We start from the raw sequence: 19,470 nt of genomic DNA, 5'->3' as shown, positions 1-19,470 counted from the left end.
GCCCCCCATCCCCCAGCCGGGCGCCGGGCCAGGACCTCCCACTGCCCGGAGCGGACCTCCCAGCGCACGGCAGGCGGCCGACCCACCGGGGCTCCCCCGCCCCGGGGCTCCCCTGCCCCCGAGCTGCGCCCGCGGCCATGGCCTGCCAGACCAGTCTGTGCACCAGCCATCGCTGACCTCCGTGCGCGGAGGGGTCCCTTCCACCACGGCCTGGTCAGTTTGAACCAGCGGATGGCCGGACAACCTGCACTTGTCCCAGCTGTCGCTGTCCTCTGAGTGCAAAACAGAGGTGATTTACAGGGACCTGCTCCCTGTAAACTGACCGGCGGGGGCCCAAATTAACCTGCTGAACAGCTAGGGAACCCCAGTTCTAATCAGTGGTCTGGGCTGCCGCTAACTAGTCTGCCCAGCGGGCGCCCTGACTGACCAGCGGCCTAGAACGGCTGCTCCCACGATGCCGGTCCCTGTGACCAGCGGACCAGTGGTTTGGAACGGCCATTCCAATCTCATCTGCACCTCGCAGATCCTAGTTCCGCCCGGTGCCCCGTGATGGGGGGGGTCACTGCCGGTCCCCCCACCCGACCCTCCCTTTCCGCCCTCTTCTCCTGAGAATCCCAGGAATGCCACCCCCCTTCCTCCTCCCTCTCTTCCCTGCCTTCCTCCAGCCTTGAGAGGAGGGGAGAGGAGCCGAGGCGAGGCGAGCTGGCCAGGGCAGGTGAATGGGGGGAGGGGAGGGCTCGGTGCACCTGGGGCTGCAGGGGAGGGGCTCACCCCTGGTCAGAAAGTAGGGGGGAGTCACACTGAAGGTCACAGGTCACAGGTCGAACCGCCCCAATCCGGTCGGGGAGAGAGGAAGTGAGGGATCCTGGAGGGGGCGGTGATGGGGTGGTAACACTAGTCACCCAGGGAGAAGAAGACCAGGAGGTAATGGACAAAGGGTGGAGTCGCTCTCCTGCTGGGAGAGGTTCCTGAGGCCTCTCGGAGGTTAGAGGGGGGACCAGGTCACATCAGACCCAGAGAAGTCATGTATATCAGCAGTCAGCCCTAGCGCGATTGTCAAACTGGCTGTTCCTCACCCCAGGTTGGGGTGATGCGCTCAAGTTCATTCCACCTCCACGTCGACGTCCAAAGCTGTAAATCTTTGCAGCTTGAGACTGACCAATCCTTCTCCCTCAGAACGACTGATGCCTTCGAACTGCTGCCCAGTTGCATAAACCACTGCACCACCAGGGCTCCTATCCTGTCACACCGAGTTATTCTTAGGTGCCATGATGTAGATGTCCAGTCAGCGATCTTATGTGACAGAGGAGAGCTGTGTCCTCGTAGTCTTTGGAGAGAGGGGCGTCATGTTTGGGAGAGTGGGGGGGGGGGACAGCGCAAGAGAGGAAGACCCTCGATGAGATGGATTGATTCACAACAATCTTTACAGGAGTAAGTAATAGAGCACCAGGGCTTTCTCCCGTAGAGCCGGCAGGTGGGTCCGAACCACCAATCTTTGTGTGAGTAGCCGCCCGCAGTACCCATTTTGCTCCAACAGATGGTTCCTTTATTATACAGGCATACCTTGGACAGACTGCCAGTTCAATTCCAGTCCCTCAACAAAGTGAGTATCCACAGAACAACAAACCACTTTAATTTCCTGGGTTTCCGTGTGCACGCGGAAGTTCTGGTGGGTAGGGAGCTTCACTGCTAACCCAAAGGCAGTGAGTGGCTCCCTGGAGGCTCAAATCCACCCTCCTCGGGAGAAAAAGTGGGCGGTCTCCTCCCCAGAGACGTACAGCCTTTGAAAACCCGCTGGCAGGTCAGCTGTGAGTCGGTTCCAAGTAGATGGCAGTGAATAGAGTTGACCAACGTTATGTTGACACAATACTGCAACGTGCAGCAGCATAATGATCTGTAATGTTGGTTCCCCCCTTTTTAAATTTTTATTAATTTTAATGAAAGTTTACAGAGACTTTGGATTTCCATTCATTACTTGTTGCACTTTTCTCCCTGCCCACCCCTCCCCCACCCCAGCTTGCTCTTCTCTTTGAAAAGTAAAAGAAAAATTCTTTCATTGTTATACAGTCCCTCCCCCCTAGGTCCACTCCACTATGCAGTGTTCTGGACTCCTGTCATGAAAATAATACCCAGTCATATATCCATTTTAAACAGTTTTTCTCCCTCATCTGTTTTAATGCATTATACATTATTTATCCCATCTTTCTCAGTCTCCCCCCAACCCCAATGTCAGTCCCGTTTTATAACAGTGGCAGTATGCAGTATTTGTCCTTTTGTGACTGAGATACTTCACTCAGCATAATGTCTTCCAGGGTCACCCATTTTGTACAATATTTCATAAGTTCCTTGATTTTCAATAGTATTCCATTGTGTGAATATACCACAGCTTCTCTAAACATTCGTTTGTTGATGGGCACTTGGGTTGTTTCCAACTCTTTGCTATTGCGAACAAAGCCACGATAAACATGGGTGTGCGTGCTCTGTAATGTTTTGAGAATGGTTAAGACATGACATAGATGACCCACTGTCAGGGAAATGCCACAGACAGGCTTGCTCAACGTAGGGTCGCTGCACATTTTCAATTTGTCAAAAGTTTGGCATCTGCAAAGCAGAGGCAACTGAGGTCCAAGGCATGCTTGGATGGAGAAGGTGACCTTTGGGTATCAACCTTGCCACCTCCACCTCCAGGAAGCCCTCCATGCTTTCAATCTGGGTCACATGCCCTATCTAGACACTTGCAGCCTGCTGGGCTCTCTCCCTTCTCAGCTCTGCCCACTCTGGGTTGTCACTCTTTGAGGTCTGCTCTGGACTGTGAGCCCGGGAAGTCCGGGTCACCTTTGTGTCCCCAGCACTGCCCAGCACAACCTCAGGGGACAGAGCAGGTGTTGGGAGAAAGCTTGCAAGAATTAAAGAACATACCAGCTTCTGGTCAGACTCCACCCAGATTAGATCATCACTGGATACACAGGAAGTAGAGCCAGCCTCGCTCTCAGCCAGCCAAGGGCTCCCTGCACAAGCTCCCCCTCAGCCATGCCACCCTCCAGCTTTCACACCTGCTGCCCTGGCCAGAATGGACACTGGTGGTGTCCCATCAACCACCTCTGTTCCCCTTTCCTCAAAAACCCAACCAGTAAAGCTGCAGGTGAGAGAGAGAGAAGGGATAAGTGGAGTGTAACTGAAACATCTACAAAAAAAGCAGCACTCAAGGAAACAAAGGATGTATTTCACTGGGCAAATTTGCTGCCCAGGATCTCTCTAAAGTGAGAAAGAGCAAGGACGTCAGCTTAAAGACTAAGGTTCCCCTGCCCCAAGCTGTGCTGTGTTCCATCCCTTCACACACATGTGAAAGTTGAGCAATGCATTAAAGACCAAAGAAGAATCAATGCCTTTGCATCGTGGTGCTGGCAAGGAATACTTAGTCTACATGGACTGTCAAATGAACAAACAAATATGTTTTGGAGGAAGTGCAACCAGAGTGCTCCTTAGACTCAGGGATGGTGAGACTTTGGCTCACATGCTTTGGGCATGTCCTGAGGACAGCCAGTCCTTGGAGAAGGACACCATGCTGGGGGAAGTAGAGGATCCATGAAAGTGAAGAGGGCCGACGATGTGGTGGATGGAGACAGTGCCTACCCGGGCTGGAGCCGAGCAGACGTGACGAGAACAGTGCAGGATCGTCCGGGGTTTCCTTCTGTTGTACACGGGGTCGCTGGGAGTCAGGGCTGACTGGACTGGACGGCACCTAACGACAACAATAAAGGAAGAAGGAATATATGGAGGAGAAAGAAGCCTTGGTGGCATCACAGGCTATACATGGTAGGCTGCTAACTGTGTGGTCAGCAGTTCAAATCCCCCCTCTAACCTCAAAAGAGAAACACCTGAAGAGGTAACCACCTAGAAAACGCAAGGGGGCCGTTCTGCTCCCTCCGATAGCGGACGTGTCAGAACTAATTCACGGCACACACAGTATGAGGATGCTGTTGTTTTTAAGTGCTGTCAGATTGTTTCCGGCTCCTAGCGACCTTATGTACTGCTCTACCCGGTCCAGCCATCCCCGCCATCACCGTTGCTGCAGCCGCTGTCAATCCACATCCTTGAGGGTCTTCTTTTCTGCAGACCCTCTACTTCTACCAAGCACAGTATCCGTTTTCCAAGGACTGACCCCTACGTTGGGCACTAAGGTTCTCCTGACCTAAGCTAGCCTCTTTTCAATCTTCTCTTCGGCCAGACAGTGAATAAGGAGACTGAAAGAGAATCAATACCTCTGAGCTGTGATGTTGGCAAAGATAAGGGCCGGGAGTCCTAAGTGCCAGCCAGGGCCTCTGTGGACTTGATGAAATGGGGTAGCATCATTTGCCCTCACTGACGACAATGTTTTCCTGTCAAATGCCCAGAGGGATGCCTTTAAAGTGTGACTCAGGGCATGTCATTCTGCTCAGAATGTTCCCCTGGAAGCCTCTGCTTCCAGAACAGAGGCCACTGTTCCTCACCAGCTCCCGAGAGCATCCCTGCTATCTCCTCTCTGACTTTATTGCCCACTTTCTCCCCTCCCCTTCCAGACTCCCTGATTTCACTCACATCCACCCAGCCTCCAGGCTGCTCTTTCCAAAGTTCTTTCCAGGTTCTTTCAAAACCTCCAGCCTCCAGAGCCTTTGCCTCCAGTGTTTTCTCAGCCAAGACACACCCTCCTTCCTTCCCCATGGCCCCACCTGGCTTCTCAAGGCTTCTCTCTCATCACCTTCCAATGCAGCTCCTCTCCACCACCCTGCCCCCCCCTTCTCTGACTTCATTTTTTTTGTCTCCAAAGCATTTGGCACAGACAGAAAGGTCGTGTTTAGTTTTATTATTATTATTATTAATTCTGTCTTGGAAGAAATACAGCCCAGAACATTCCTTAAAATGGAAGATGGGAAGTATATCTCACATAGTTTGGTCATGTTGTCAGGAGGGACGAGTCCTCTGAAAAGGCCATCATGCTGGGAGAGGTGGAGGGTCAGAGAAGGAGAGAAAGCCCCTCCGGGAGACGGGCTGACCGTGACTGTGACGGGGCCCAGCAGAGATTGTGCAGATGGCGTGGGACGGCCCGGGGCTTCCGTTTGACGGTACAGGATTTGGAATCAACTTGATTCTGACAATGACATCATTACTCTTATTATTGTTTGTCTTGCCCAGGAGACGAGAGAACAGGAATTTTGCTTAGCGCAACCCTGGGTTTCCAGTAAAGAGCTCTGGTTGTGCAGCGCTCTCAGCATTAGAAAGTTAACCTTGAAAGGTGGCTGTTCTTCGGAAGAAAGCAGAGGCAATCTGTTCCTGTCAGGAATTGTTGCTGTTAGGTGCCATCAAGTCAAGTGCAACTCACCGCGATCCTGTGAACAACAGACCTGAACCCTGTCCTGTCCCGTGTCATCCTCACAATCCGGAGGTTGTGACATACTGGAGCCCATTGAGCATTGTCTGTCAGGCCTTCCTCTCCTGCGCTGTCCTGCTGGCCTTCGTGTCCCTCTCCAAGGTATAACCTCTCTGAGCAACATGCCCGAAGTGTGTGAGATGAGCTTTGTCATCCTTGCCTCCAAGGAGTGCTCTGGTTGCACCGTCTCCAAGACAAATCTGTGGGTTCTTTTGTCAGTCCACGGGATATTACAGCCTCAGAAACCCAGTGCAGGGTCAACTGACTCAACAGCAGTATTGTTGAGTCAACACAGTCGCTGAGTTGACCCTCCAGCAGGATTTCAGAGACAATATACACAGGAGGAGACTACCCATCTTTCTTTCATGGAGTAGCTGGTGGATCTGAACTGAGTGCCTTTGGGTTGGCAGTGTGACTCCTTACAGGTTAAGTCATCAGAGCTCCCTAAGCCGCAGCGGTAAATTTAGGTTCTGATTTGATACCTTCAGTAAGGAGCCCTAATGGTGGAGTGCATTATGCGTTGAATTGCTACCCAGAAGGTCAGCAGTTCAAATCAATCCACCTCTCAAGGAGAGAGATGAAGCAGGCTGCTCAAATTAAGATTGACAGCCCTGGGGACTCGAAGGGTGGGCAGCAGCCACGGGGAACCTCTCCGGGAGCAGACCACCAGGCCTTGCTGCAGAGCCGCTGGCTACGTTCAACCACGAAACTTTTGGTTAGCAGCCAGCCGAGTGCTTAATCACTGCGCTAACCCCCAACACACACACACACACACACACACACGAAGTTTGCTACTGTCAAATGATCCTCCACTGAGTTTCCAAAGCTGTGAGTTTTAAATTTATTTTATTTTATTTTATCTTATTATGTTTGTGTGTGTACTGTCCAATCAGATCTGACTGGTACAGGAGGAGATTGTCCCACCTTCTCCAGCAGAGCGTCTGGTGGATTCCAACCATGTACCTCTGGGACTGCAGTGCAGCTTCTTGCCACTAGGCCACCAGAGCTCTCCCAAAGCTGTGAATTGTAATGGGAGCAGGACCCCCATCTTTATCCCCTAAAGCCACTGGTAGATTTGAACCACAAGATGTGTGCAGTGTTTTGGTTATCAGTGCAACACACTGCATGCTGTGCCACCAGAACGTGTGTGTTTAGTTGTTGTTATGTTCCATCAAGTCAGAAAGGACTCACAGCTGACCCTCCAGGGTGTTTTCAGAAGCATCAAATCAAGGGGGGCAGGAGGTTACCCAACTTTCTCCCTTGGGACAGCTGGTGGATTCAAACCATGTGCCTTTGGGTTGGCAGCATAATGCCTTACCAATAAGCCACCAGAGGTGTGTGTGTGTGTGTGTGTGTGTGTGTGTGTGTGTGTGTGTACAGATACAGTAATATTATATCTTGGGACTAAGCTAAATAAATCAGAGGTTGCTTGAGTCAGGAGAATATAATCAGAGAAAACTCTATTAAAGAGAAAACTATTTAAAACAAAACAAGGAAAACATTCCTCAGTAAATGTTGAATTGTTTACCAGAACAAAGGTGTAAGCTCGTAAACGTTGACATGTTCCCACAAGGTCAGAACATTATGCATTATAAGTACGCATGCATGTAATATATCTCAGGGATCACATTCTCCAGCTAACGCAAAATTACTAATGAAAACAGCCATACAAAAGGGGACGGTCATTATAACAAACAGGATGTCTTGTGTACATCTCGTGATTCCTGGTAGTATTTTCTTTTGCTTGTGTACTAGAAGACTTCTCAATAAACACAAAGAGGATGTCCAAGTTGGGAAGACACTCCATCCGCCTTGGGCTCCTCTCCTCTTACCTCTTGACTAACTGAAGACCCGAGTTGTTCATTCCGTCACCAGGCACTTTCTTGTTGGTCAGATGGTGACCCCGATGTGATGCTGACAGAACAGCGATCAGAAACACCCGGGACAAAAAGTGAACAGTCTGGACCTCTTCACCTCAGTAAGAGACAGGGCCAGCGAGCACCACCACATGAAGGTAATTGTTCCTAAGTGGATATTTAAAGATGGGCAAGAGCTGAATAAAGACCAGAGAATATATGTTAAGATGCTTCAGCAGCTTTTAAAGTCTGCCTCTTGCACAGTAGAAACCAAAGACCTTAAACCCTGCTGGTCTGTGTTAGCAACCATTGTCCCTGGTCTCCAGATTCAGGAAACTAGGATGGAGAATTCTGGGAGCAGGCTGATGAAATGTAAAAAAAAAAAAGGATTTGGAAGAGGAAAGAAGTGTTCTGATTAGTGTCAGAACCACTGAGAGTCTTGTCCAATCTGCTTTGTGTCGTCTGCATGCTGAGGAAAATACAACCCACAGCACGTCTCCTCCAGCAGAAGAAAAGGAGGCCCAGGATAGCTGTCCACCATCGGCCGAGTTTACCAAGTGTCCTGTTACAACTGCCTCTCCTCTTTCCACCAGGCAGGCTTTCAGCCAAGAAGGGTCAAAATCAGGGGAGGCCTCTGCCTTCCCTGTAATCTTAGGATGGGGGGCAAGCCTCTTGCTATGCAGCTTTATCTTTTCAGTATATTTTTATAAAAAATTTTTATTTCAGGCAAGCTCTGGTGGCCTAGTGGCAAGAAGCTGCACTGCAATCCTGAAGGTGTGAGGTTCAAATCCACCAGATGCTCTGCTGAAGAAGGAGGAACAATCTCCTCCTGTACCAGCCAGATCTGATTTGACGGTACACACAAAAATTTAAAAAAAAAAATTTCAATTGTGATTTTAATGAAAGGTTACAGAAAAGTGGGATTTTCTTTTCTAAATAATTTTGTGTGTGTGTGTGTGTGTGTGTGTGTGTGTGTGTGTACTGTCAAATCAGATCTGACTGGTACAGGAGAAGATTGTCCCTCCTTCTCCAGCAGAGCATCTGGTGGATTCGAACTGCACATCACTGGGGTTGCAGTGCAGCTCCTTGCCTCTAGGCCACCAGAGCTTGCCAAAAGAGGGATTTTCATTCATTCATTTTTGCACATTCCTCCCATCCCTTCCTTTCCCCTCACATTTTTTTTTAATATTTATTCATTGTTGCACAATAACCTCCCTCTCCCTGCCCAAGTCCTCTCTGCAATGTAGCTCTTGTTCTGGGCTATTGTCATGCATATAATGCCTAATCATGTAATCCTTTTAAATAGTTCTTTCCTTCATCTGTTGCAATGCAGTGTTCATTATTTATCCAGTCTTATCCTCTTCTCCTTCCCACCGCTCATGTCAGTCCTGCTTTAAAACAGTGGTACCATGCAGTATTTGTCCTTTTGTGATGGAGATATTTCACTCAGCATAATGTCCTCGAGGGTCACCAAGGTTGTGCAATGTTTTACGAGTTTGTTGTTTTTGGTGCTGCATAGTATTACACTGTATGAATATACCATAGTTTTCCTACCCTTTAGTTTGTTGATGGGCACTTGGGTTGCTTCCATCTTGTTGCTATTGTAAATAATGAAGCAATAAATGTGGGTGTGCATACATCTGTTTGGATGAGAGTTCTGTATTTAAAGAACTCGAGAGAAGAGTGAGTGAGAATGGATTACAAAGTGCTGGGAATATTAGATGCCAAAGAACAGGGTTCTACTATATGTACCTGAGATTGGATTGCTTTAGTAAAAGCTATCCTTTCCCCAGCCCAGTCTGGTGTTTGTTTAGACAGATATGTCAGGCCTTCCCTCAGAGTAAAGTTTATTATTATACAGATGTTACACTTTTAGCTGCTTCTGATAATTTCTCAGTTAAATGTCTGTTTTCCCATGTTCAAAGCAGTATTAAGCAAGCAGGATTGTTTATTACAAAAGAAAAGATGCAAATACAACCCTCATGGAAGTATTTAGGATTCCATGTCTTCAAAATTCTATGAATCTATGACTCTAAATAAGCTACAAAAGCTTTAGTTGTTGCTAGGTGTCGTAGAGTCAAGCAAGATTGATAGCAATCTTATGAAGAAAAGATCTGAACTCTGTAATATATCCTGCACCGTCCTCACACTTCCTGACACACAAGAGCCCTTTGCAGCAGTCACTGTGTTGAGGGTCTTCCTCTCCTTCGCCAACCCTCCATCCTTCCCAGCATCATGTCCCTCTCCAAGGAATAGCATCTCCTAGCAACAAGCTCAAAGTATACGAGGCAAAGTCTCATCATTCTCGCCTCCAAAGAGCACTCCAGCTGCACCTTCTCCAAGACATATCTGTTCGTTCTCTTGACTGTCCATGGGATGTTCAGGGCTCTTCTCTAACACCACAGCTCAAAGGTGCCAATTCTTTTTCTGTCATTCTTATTCATTGTCCAGTTCTCAGAAGCATAACAAGTAATCGGAAAGACTATGGCCTGAATCAGATGCACCTTAGTCTTCAAACTGACATCACTACTCCTCAATAATTTGTAAAGGTCTCTAACTGCAGATTTACCCAGTGCAAATAAAAAGCTTTTAAAAAAATATTAATTGAATAAGACCTACTCTAGGAATACGTGGTTCGAGGCCACCAGCTGCTCTGCGGGAGAAGGATGGGCCATCCCCTGCGATGCTATTTACTGCCTCTGAAAACCCTCCAGAGGGTCAGCTATGGGTCGGTTCTGATTATAAGGTACTCAACAACAACAGTCTCGAAAAAGGATTCCCCAATGTAGTTCTCCTTGATATTTAACAATTAAAGCTCTTTTTAAAAAAATACATAAATAATGGCCATTCAAGAAAAACTACTTTCTCAAATTGTAAAAAAAGATCCCTATTAGTTCTTTTATCATTAATTCACCTCATTGCCCAGTGGGACTTATTTAACTCCAAAACTAAAATTAATGTAAATAAACTATTATTTGAAAACCAATAAAAAAGTTGTGGTGGTTTTTTTTTAAAAAAAACAACACTAAAATTGGGGAGCTCTGGTGGCCTAGTGGCAAGAAGCTGCACTGCAATCCCAGAGATGTGCAGTTTGAATCCACCAGATGCTCTGCTGGAGAAGGAGGGACAATTTCCTCCTGTACCAGTCAGATCCGATTTGATGGTACACGCACAAAAATAATAAAATAAAAATCTAAAATTAATGGAATGGATTTTTTAAGGATATACATACAAGAAAAATTTTTAATCAGCCTAGAGAATTAGTACAAATGCTTATTTTATAAAAGAAGACATTTACATTGCCGATAATTAAACTGTTAAAGATCCTCATTATATTGGTTTGGCTTTGAAAGGTGAAAATTTTAATTTTGTTTTCTAACAAAAGGTGTCATGGCAAATTGCTGCAGCAGATTTTTGAGGGAAATAAGATTCTCGCTTGTTTTCTCACAAACTTCAATTCTTAGACCAAGAACTTCTCGTTCTACCTTCAAAAACCAAAAACCAAAAAATTAATTCCTGGGGAGCTCTGGTGGCCTAGTGGCAAGGAGCTGCAACTACAATCCCAGAGGCACACGTTTCGAATCCACGAGATGCTCTTCCGGGGAAGGAGGGGCAATCTCCTCCTGTACCAGTCAGATCTGATTTGATGGTACACGCACACAAAAATAATAAAATAAAATAAATTTTTAAAAAATTAATTCCTGCCAAGAGCTCTTGCAGTATTTGTAAATGGCTCTAGATACAGTGGTAAGGCAGAAATACCCGCTTTATTCCTGAGCAAAAGTAGGATTTTCCACCACCCAACATGTTAGCTGACCCAGGAGCACTGGCTCCAGCCTTGTTAACTCTTCCCAGTCCCTCAATCTGACTCAAATATGTAGTCTATTCCTTACAGAATACTGAAATTGCATGTGTTAAGGATATTCTTTTTTTAAAAAATGTAGTGTGTGTGTGTGTGTGTGTGTGTGTGTGTGTGTGTGTGTGTACCGTCAAATTGGATCTGACTGGTACAGGAAGAGATTGTCCTTCCTTCTCCAGCAGAGCATCTGGTGGATTTGAACCAAGCACCTGTGGGATTGCAGTGCAGCTTTTTGCCACTAGGCCACCAGAGCTCCCTGTTAAGGATATTCTTAGTCGACTGTTAAAGCATCAGTTTATTTTGGTAAGGCAATTATTAGAGAAATCATATCATGCTATTTATATTTGTTGTTGTTGTTGTTATGTGCCGTCGAGTCGCTTGCGACTCATAGCGACCCTGTGTACAACAGCCCTAAACTCTGGTCTGTCCTGTGCTGATCACACTGTCTCTGACATTCCCATCCCGATTATAGTACTCATTAGTAATATACTGCGCGGTTCAAAATCAAGAAAGGAGTGCATCAGGGATGCGTCCTGTCTCCATACCTTTTCGATCTATATGCAGAACAGATCAGAGCATTCAGGAAGCTAGACGTTAGGAGGAGGAATGTGGCATCAGGCTTGGAGGAAGATTCATCAACAACCTACATTATGCAGATGTCACAAGTTTGTTCGCTGAAACTGAGGAGGACCTGAAGCACTTGCTGCAGAAGGTCAAGGACTGTAACCTTCAGTATGGATTCCAGCTCAACAACAAGAAAACAAAGATTTTCACCACTGGGCCAACTGGCCGCACCATCATAGATAGAGAAGAGATTGAAACTGTTAACAACTTCATCTTGTTCAGCTCCACAATCAACACTTTTGGCACCAGAAGTCAGGAATTTAAAAAAAAAAAACCAAACCACAAAACAACCAAATTGCATTGGGAAAATTTGCTGTCAGGGACCTCTCCAGAGTGCTGAAGAGCAACTATGCCAGTCTAGGGACTAAGGTGCGCCTCATCCAGGTCATGGTCTTTGCAAGTACTTGCTATGCATTGGAGAGCTGGACAATGACTAAGGATGACTAAAGAATCAGGAGAAGAATCAATGCCTTTGAGTTGTGCTGGAGAAAATTATTGAACTTTTCATGGACTGCCAAGAGAACACATGGGTCTGTACCAGAGAGGGTGAAACCAGGTTGCTCCTTGGAAGCAAGGAGTTTGAAGCTCTGTCTGACATAGTTTGGGCATGTGGCTGGGACGGATATCTTTGAGAAGGGCATCATGCTTGGAAGGGCACAGGGACAGCTCAAGAGAGGAAGACCCTGGGTGAGATAGATTGACACAGTGACTGTGTTAATATGGGTGGGTGTATTGGAGACAGTGAGATTGATCAGGATAAGTCAGAGTTCATAACTATTGTACATAGGGTCACTGTGAGTAGCAGACGACTCAATGACACATAACAACAATAATAACAATATTACTCATATTCCTTCTTAAATACTCACTGAAGGAAATGAGCAAGCTGATCAAACAGTAGCTTTTTCTTGTTTCTATTTTACTTACTTTAGCCTCTCATCAATACTGTCATCATCAAAATGTTCATAAAACTGTTCTATTATCTTGGAGCAAGCTCATCTAATTGCCTGAGTTTGTTCCACATACCAATCGGTTCAAGGCATCCATCTCCCTTCTGGAGACAATCCTTGAGTATTAGGACCTAATCTACTTTGGCAAATGAGTGTTACTCACCTTCCTGAATTTGGAAAACTCAAAACACGTTCATATCTCCGTGGATACGTTTTTTAGTTTTATGCAAGCTACTGCCTTAGCAGGAGAAACTTTCAAATATGTCCTTTCTCACCTACTCCAAACATTTGCATACATAGGATGTCACAACAAATTAAAACAGATAAAACAAGTTCACAAACCTTCTAAATTCAACCACTTCTGTAGTACATGTCACTAAAATGCCTTTAATCCCACAGGACAAGCAATTATAGGACGCCAACTGCAAACTCTAAAAAAAAATAATAATTCTATTATAAAACAAGAACCTGACTTTGCTGTCCACTTGCTGTACAGAGGTAGCTCGTGGTTGCTGTGATGCTGAACGCTGTGAAACTGATGTGTCAAATGCGATAATGGTCACCCACGGCGGACAGTGTTTGGTGGAGCTCCCCGATTAAAACAAACTTGGAAGCAGGAGTGGCATCCACTTCCATAATAGCTTGCCTCTGTAAACGCTATGAATCTGGAGAAAGGACGAAAGTTGTACAAGTGTCCAGGTCTTTTATTCATAGGATCACTATGAGTTGCCTATGACTCGATGGCACTTAGCAACAACAATTATAAAACAAAAAGAGAGAGGAGAAGATAGGATATTCTCTCCCAAAGATAGGTTACAACAAAGTACTTTTTGCCTTACATTTTAAGAAAATTGATTAAAAAAATGAGAAAAACATGATCAAAGGCATTATAGTGACCCACTTATAGGTACTGAGCGCTGGAGAACCTGGATAAAATCATTGCCTGAATATCTCAGTCACAAAAAAGACAAATACTGCATAGTGCCACTGTTGTAGAATGGGATGTCAGCATCAGGGTTGGGGTAAGACTGAGAAACACTGGATAAATTATGTATACTGCATTAAAACAGATGAGGGAGAGAGCAGTTACTCAGGGTGGGGGGATTGTATACCAATGAAGGAATTTTTCTTTTACTTTTCAAAGAGAAGAGCGAACTGGGGAGGGGGTGGTGCAGGGGGGAAAGTGCAACAATGAATGAATGGAAATCCAAAATCTCTGTAAATGTTCATTAAAATTAATAAAATTTAAAAAAATCATTGCCTGATAGTTCTCAATGGGAAGGTCCCTTTCAAGTATTAACTTGGGACCACGGGTTGGTATGTGTTCCAATCCCCACAGAACCCATGTGGTAAAAGGACCAAAAGATTCAGCAAGAGCTTTCTGGAACTCATAAAGGACCAGCTCCAACGTCTTCATCTGGATGCAACCCCAGAGCCTCCTCAGAGCCAGTTTCTTATACCATTCCTAGGGCCAGGCACATGGATTTAGCAGATCTCCTGATATGGAGCCAATTTAAAAAGTTTTATATGAACTCATGGAAAGGGAGGAGTCCCTCCTAATCCTGTGAATTGTTTTTAGCTCATCTAGTGGTCATCAATGCAAGTTCTGCTGTTGCTGGGTTTTGTTGTTTCTTCTAATTATTTCCTTGTTTCTTCCAGGACAAGCTGGTGAATATTGTTGTTGTTGTTAAGTGCCATTGAGTCGAGCATAACTTATAGCGACCCTATGAACAAAAGATCTGAACCCTGTTCTATCCTGTGCCATCCTCACACTTCCTGACACACAAGAGCCCCTTGCCACAGTCACCTTGTCAATCCACCTGATTGAGGGTCTTCCTCTCCTTGAATGACCCTCCACCCTTCCCAGCATCATGTCCCTCTCCAAGGAATAGCCCCTCCTAGCAACACGTCCGAAGTATGTGAGGCAAAGTCTCATCATTCTTACTTCCAAAGAGCACACTGGCTGCTCCCTCTCCAAGACCTCTCTATCTGTTTGTTCTCTTGGCCATTCATGGGATGTTCAGGGCTCTTCTCCAACTCCCCAGCTCAAATATTAGGAATATTGGGCTCATATTATTTCCCCACCTTTTTTTAAACCTGTCCCCTAGTGGGATCCAGTGCTCCCTCTATCAACCATTGACACTGTGTGCATGAGAGGAGCCTGGGACCCCCATACAACCTCTGGAAAATCACATAGGATGAATCCAAGTTGAAAATAGCATTATTCTTGTTGATGCAGCCGCTTTCTGCATCACCAAGCTAGAATCAAGTTTCTCCTATGTACAATTCAAAACTACATTATCAGCCCTGAACTGATCCCCAGGCAGCCAATACCTTTACTAGTGGTCCTGGAGGTAGTGGCTCTAAAGGTAATTCATCACAAATTCCAAATATTCCTAAATATGACATAAACAATTGGAGAAATAACCCCAAAATTCTGTCCAATGGATCCCCTGTAAAATGAAAGTGCCTACATGTCAAAATTAAACTAATTTTGAATTAGTGAACTGGTGGGGCACCCAAAAGGACTTTGTGTTCACATAATCATAGTATTTTTTTTTTTTCATTTTCTTTCTAATAGTTCCATATCTTGAAGTGGTGTGGGGTTATCTGGACCTGTTTTAGGACTAAAGTGTCAAGAAGTATACAGGCCTTAGCATATGAACCTATGGAGATTAGGACTTTCTTTCAAATACATTTATCCCATAGTTATTGTAGTCATCATAGAAAACTTCCTAACAAGAGCTAAGAGGACACAACCATGAGTCCCTCTCCCCTTACCTCTTGACTAACTAAAGTACCTAGAGTACTGGATAGTTCTTTCCAATGCCCAGAACTTTCCTGGTGGTCAGAGAAGTTCAACAATTTACACACACACACACACACACACACACACACACACACACACATCTCCCTTCCAAAAAATGGTGACCTCACAGTGTGTGGAAATTACCAAACAAAATCAACACTCTTGGCACTAGCAGCCAGGAAATTAAAAGATGTATCACAATGGGAAACTCTGCTGTTAGGGATCTCTCTGGAGTACTGAAGAGCAATGGCGTCACTCTGGAGACTAAGGTGCACCTGATACAGCCCATGGTCTTTGCCATTACTTGCTGTGCATCAGAGAGCTAGACAATAACTAGGGTTGATAGAAGGAGAATAGATGCCTTTGAGCTGTGGTGCTGGAGAAGAGTATTGAATATACCATGTTCTGCTAAGAAAAAGAACAGGTTCATCTTTGAGAGGGTTAAACCAGGCTGCTGCTTGGAGGCAAGGAGTCTGAAGCTTCGTCTGCCATACTTTGGACATGTTGCATGGAGAGACCAGTCCTTGGAGAGAAATGTCATGCTTGGGAGGGTGGAGGGACAGCGCAGGAGAGGAAGACCCTCTATGAGGCAGATTGATTCAGTGACTGGAGTAATAGGGGTGGGTGTGTGTGTTGGAAACAGTGAGGCTGGCAAAGGACAGAGCAGGGTTTAGAGCTGTTGTACATAGGGTCACTACGAGTCACATGCGACTTGACGGCACATAACAACAACAACAAACATCATTAATCTTACGTGCAAGCAAAATCCTGCTGAAAATTATCCAAAAATAACTGGAACAGTGAACATTGACTGAGAACTACCAGAAATACAAGCTGGGTTTAGAAGAGGTCATGGCACTAGAGACATTATCGTCAATGTCAGCTGGATCTTGGCAGAAAGCAAAACTACTAGAGAAATGTCTATCTGTGTTTTATTGACTATGCAAAAGCATTTGACTGTGTGGATCACAATAAATTGTGGTTACCTTTGAGGAGAATGGAAATCCCAGAACTTTTGATTGTATTCATGTGAAACCTATATTTGGACGAGGAAGTAGTTCTCAGAACAGAGCAAGGAAGCACTGCATGGTTCAAAATCAGGGAAGGATTGTGTCAGCGATGTGTCTGTCTCCATACTTTTTCAATCCATATGTGGCACAGATAATTTTGGAGGCTGGGCTTTAGGAGGAGGAATGTGGCATCAGGATTGGAGGAAGACTCATCAACAACCTGCAATATGCAGATGACACAACCTTGCTTGCTAAAACTGAGGAGGACCTGAAGTGCTTGCTGTAGAAAGTCACATAGTCTTTAAAATGGATTGCAGCTCAACACCAAGAGACAAAGATTTTCACCACTGGGTCAATTGGTAGTGCCATGATAGATGGAGAAGAGATTGAGATTGTTAACAATTTCAGCTCGGCTCCACAATCAACACTCTTGACACCAGGAGCCAGGAAATCAAAAGATGAATTGCATTGGGAAAATCTGTGATCAGGGACCTACCTCTCCAAGAGTACTGAGAAGCAAAGATGTCAGTCTAAAGACCAAGATGCGCCAGATTCAGGCCATGGTCTTCACAATTACTTTCTATGCATCAGAGAGCTGGATAATGACTAAGGATAAGAGAAGAAGTGATGCCTTTGAGTTCTGGTGCTGGAGAAGAGGATTGAACATCCCGTGGACTGCCTAGAGAACAAACAGGTCTGTCTTGGAGAGGGTGAAACCGAATTTCTCCTTGGGGGCTAGGATTTTGAAGCTTTGTTTCACATACGCTGGACACATGGCCAGGAGGGACCGATCCTTGGACAAGGACATCATGCTTGGAAGGATAAAGGGACAGCACAAGAGAGGAAGACGCTGGATGAGATGGACTGACATGCTAATGGGGGTAGGTGTGTTGGAGTCAGGATAGGGCAGGGTTCAGAGCATACAGGGTTGCTCGCTATTAGTTGCAGGTGACTTGAAGGCCTATAACAACACACACAGACACAAACACACAAAGTCTACTGCAGTGAAATTTGGTAAGGAGTTTCATTGCCACCCCAAAAGTACGCAGCTCAGTTCCACTAGGTGTTCCACAGAGAAAGATGTGCAATTTTCTCCCGTGGGATTTATAGCCTCTGAAAATCCCTGAAGGCTCAGTTCTGGCTCGACGGTACTCAACAACAGCAAATCTCCACCAGAGAAAACATCTTGTTTCCAAGGAGCACAGCCAGCCACACCTTGCTCCTTCAGAGCCGTTAGCAGTTGAATGCTTAACCACTGCACCACCAGAACTCCCTCTGTCCCTTCTCCTCTCCATTTAGTAGTCTTATGACGCCCAGGTACATCTAGAATGTTGCAGAGATGACACTGAATGACTTCAGAGGTCAGCTCCGACAAGCTCAGGCAGCTCTCGCATTGTTTGCTGGAAGGATTCTGGGTGATGCAGAGCCCTGCATAACGGGTTCAAATCCACCAGCCGCTCGCTATGAGGAAAGTGGATGAGCGGTCTCCTCCCGTGAAAATCTGTAGCCTTAACTTGAAAACCTGATGGAGGGCCTGTATGAGTGGAACTCAGTAGCAGAGGGGTTTTAGCTTTGGGTTGCTTGCTGGAATATTCTCCATGACTTCCCCCCCCCCCTTTTTTTTTCTAAAACCACCTCATTGCATGGACTGGGAAGCGACCTCTCATTTTTATCCTGCGGAGACTCCTGTGGATTCGAATCCGCCGGAAAGGTGCTGCAGCTGCCCACCGGCGACGCCACCTGAGCTCCGTGAGCAAAGGAGCAATGGAACGATGGAAGCCACCGCGCGCATGGAGGCTGCCATGCTGTACGGAAGCCCCACGGAGCCAAAGCGTGGGGGCTCTGGGCCTCCAGCCACTTGACGTGCGGGGCCTGATCACAGCTTCGGACCAAACTGCAAGACCGGACGCTAAGCTACAACCACCCAACTGCGCCCTTCCCGAAACCTCGACCCACAGAAACCATGCACGCTAATGAGATGGAATTGCTTTAAGCCACTGCGATTGGGAGTGCTTTGTTGTGGGCGCCAGCTAATGGGAAGAGCTGCCACATCCGATTTGATTTCTAGGGCAGCGGAGGCAGGGAGGTGAGCATCCCGTGGTCATCGGGGCACCAGCGTGTCCTCATCAGACCGGTTCTGTGATGCCATTGTGGCCGGGCCCCCGTGGCTGGCCAGCTGCCCGTGTCCTGGCTCATTTTCTGGTTCTCCCATTCCTCCGGGATTCTGGGAGCGACCCAAAAGCCTCTAGATCAATTCCCTTGCTGCCCTAGATGTGGTTTCTATTGCTTGGAATGAAATCTTGCGCACTTGCTTCTAGGACATCACCTTTTTCTCTTTTGAGCCAAAGTTCAAAATGTCTCCTTCTCCTAGAAGCCCTCCGTGACTGCCCAGGTTGGGGCAGCTGCCCCCTCAGTATTTCCACAGTCCCTGCTCCCTAATGTCAGTTCTTCTCATTCTGGGGCGTAAGTCAGAATCTCCACTGCCTTGTGATTCCTGGGTTGACAAGAAGGGGGCTGTTTTCCACGTTGTGCTTCAGCTCAGAGCTGAGTACAGGACAGGGTTCAGGTAATGTGGACTGATTTATACTAAAGTATGAATGACTATGTTATTCTTGATACACTGGAGATGAGATGAGAAGACACTTCCTCAGCCAGATTTAGAGTAGTAGTCTGGAAGGAACCCAAGTAGGAATGGAAGAAAAAGGGGTGGAAACAGGCAGGGTCAGACAAGACTGAGGGGTTTTTGCACTGATGGGGGTGAGCTGGGTTTTCTGAGAGCCTGGATCTCAGAACTCCTAAATCAGGAGATCTGAAGGGAAGGTCTGAGAAAGGAGGCAGATTTCATCTAAAGCTTTGAGGGAGGAAGGGGGCAGATTCAGTTTGGGGTGGGGATGGGGATTGGGGAAAGAGGATAGACTCTATCTGAAGGTCTAAGGGAGGAAGCGGGGGTCGGGG

At 46.3% G+C, this 19,470-nt stretch overlaps 1 protein-coding gene across 1 annotated transcript in view; it reads right to left on the bottom strand.

The window, feature by feature from the left end:
• Positions 1–18,616: 18,616 nt before the first annotated feature.
• The window catches only part of CBLC (Cbl proto-oncogene C, E3 ubiquitin protein ligase), a 23,755-nt gene continuing 22,901 nt past the window's right edge, over positions 18,617–19,470 (bottom strand). Inside the window, exon 10 of the mRNA XM_006901259.1 lies at positions 18,617–18,739. Within this exon, the coding sequence (XP_006901321.1) occupies positions 18,617–18,739 (123 nt within the window). The remainder of the gene's footprint in view (positions 18,740–19,470) is intronic.

The sequence above is a fragment of the Elephantulus edwardii genome, unplaced genomic scaffold (assembly GCF_000299155.1).
Source record: "Elephantulus edwardii isolate Elephantulus edwardi_28Jun2011 unplaced genomic scaffold, EleEdw1.0 scaffold00315, whole genome shotgun sequence".
NCBI lineage: Eukaryota > Metazoa > Chordata > Mammalia > Macroscelidea > Macroscelididae > Elephantulus > Elephantulus edwardii.
Note: the sequence above shows the minus strand (reverse complement) of the source record. Positions and strands in the feature narration are given on the sequence as shown.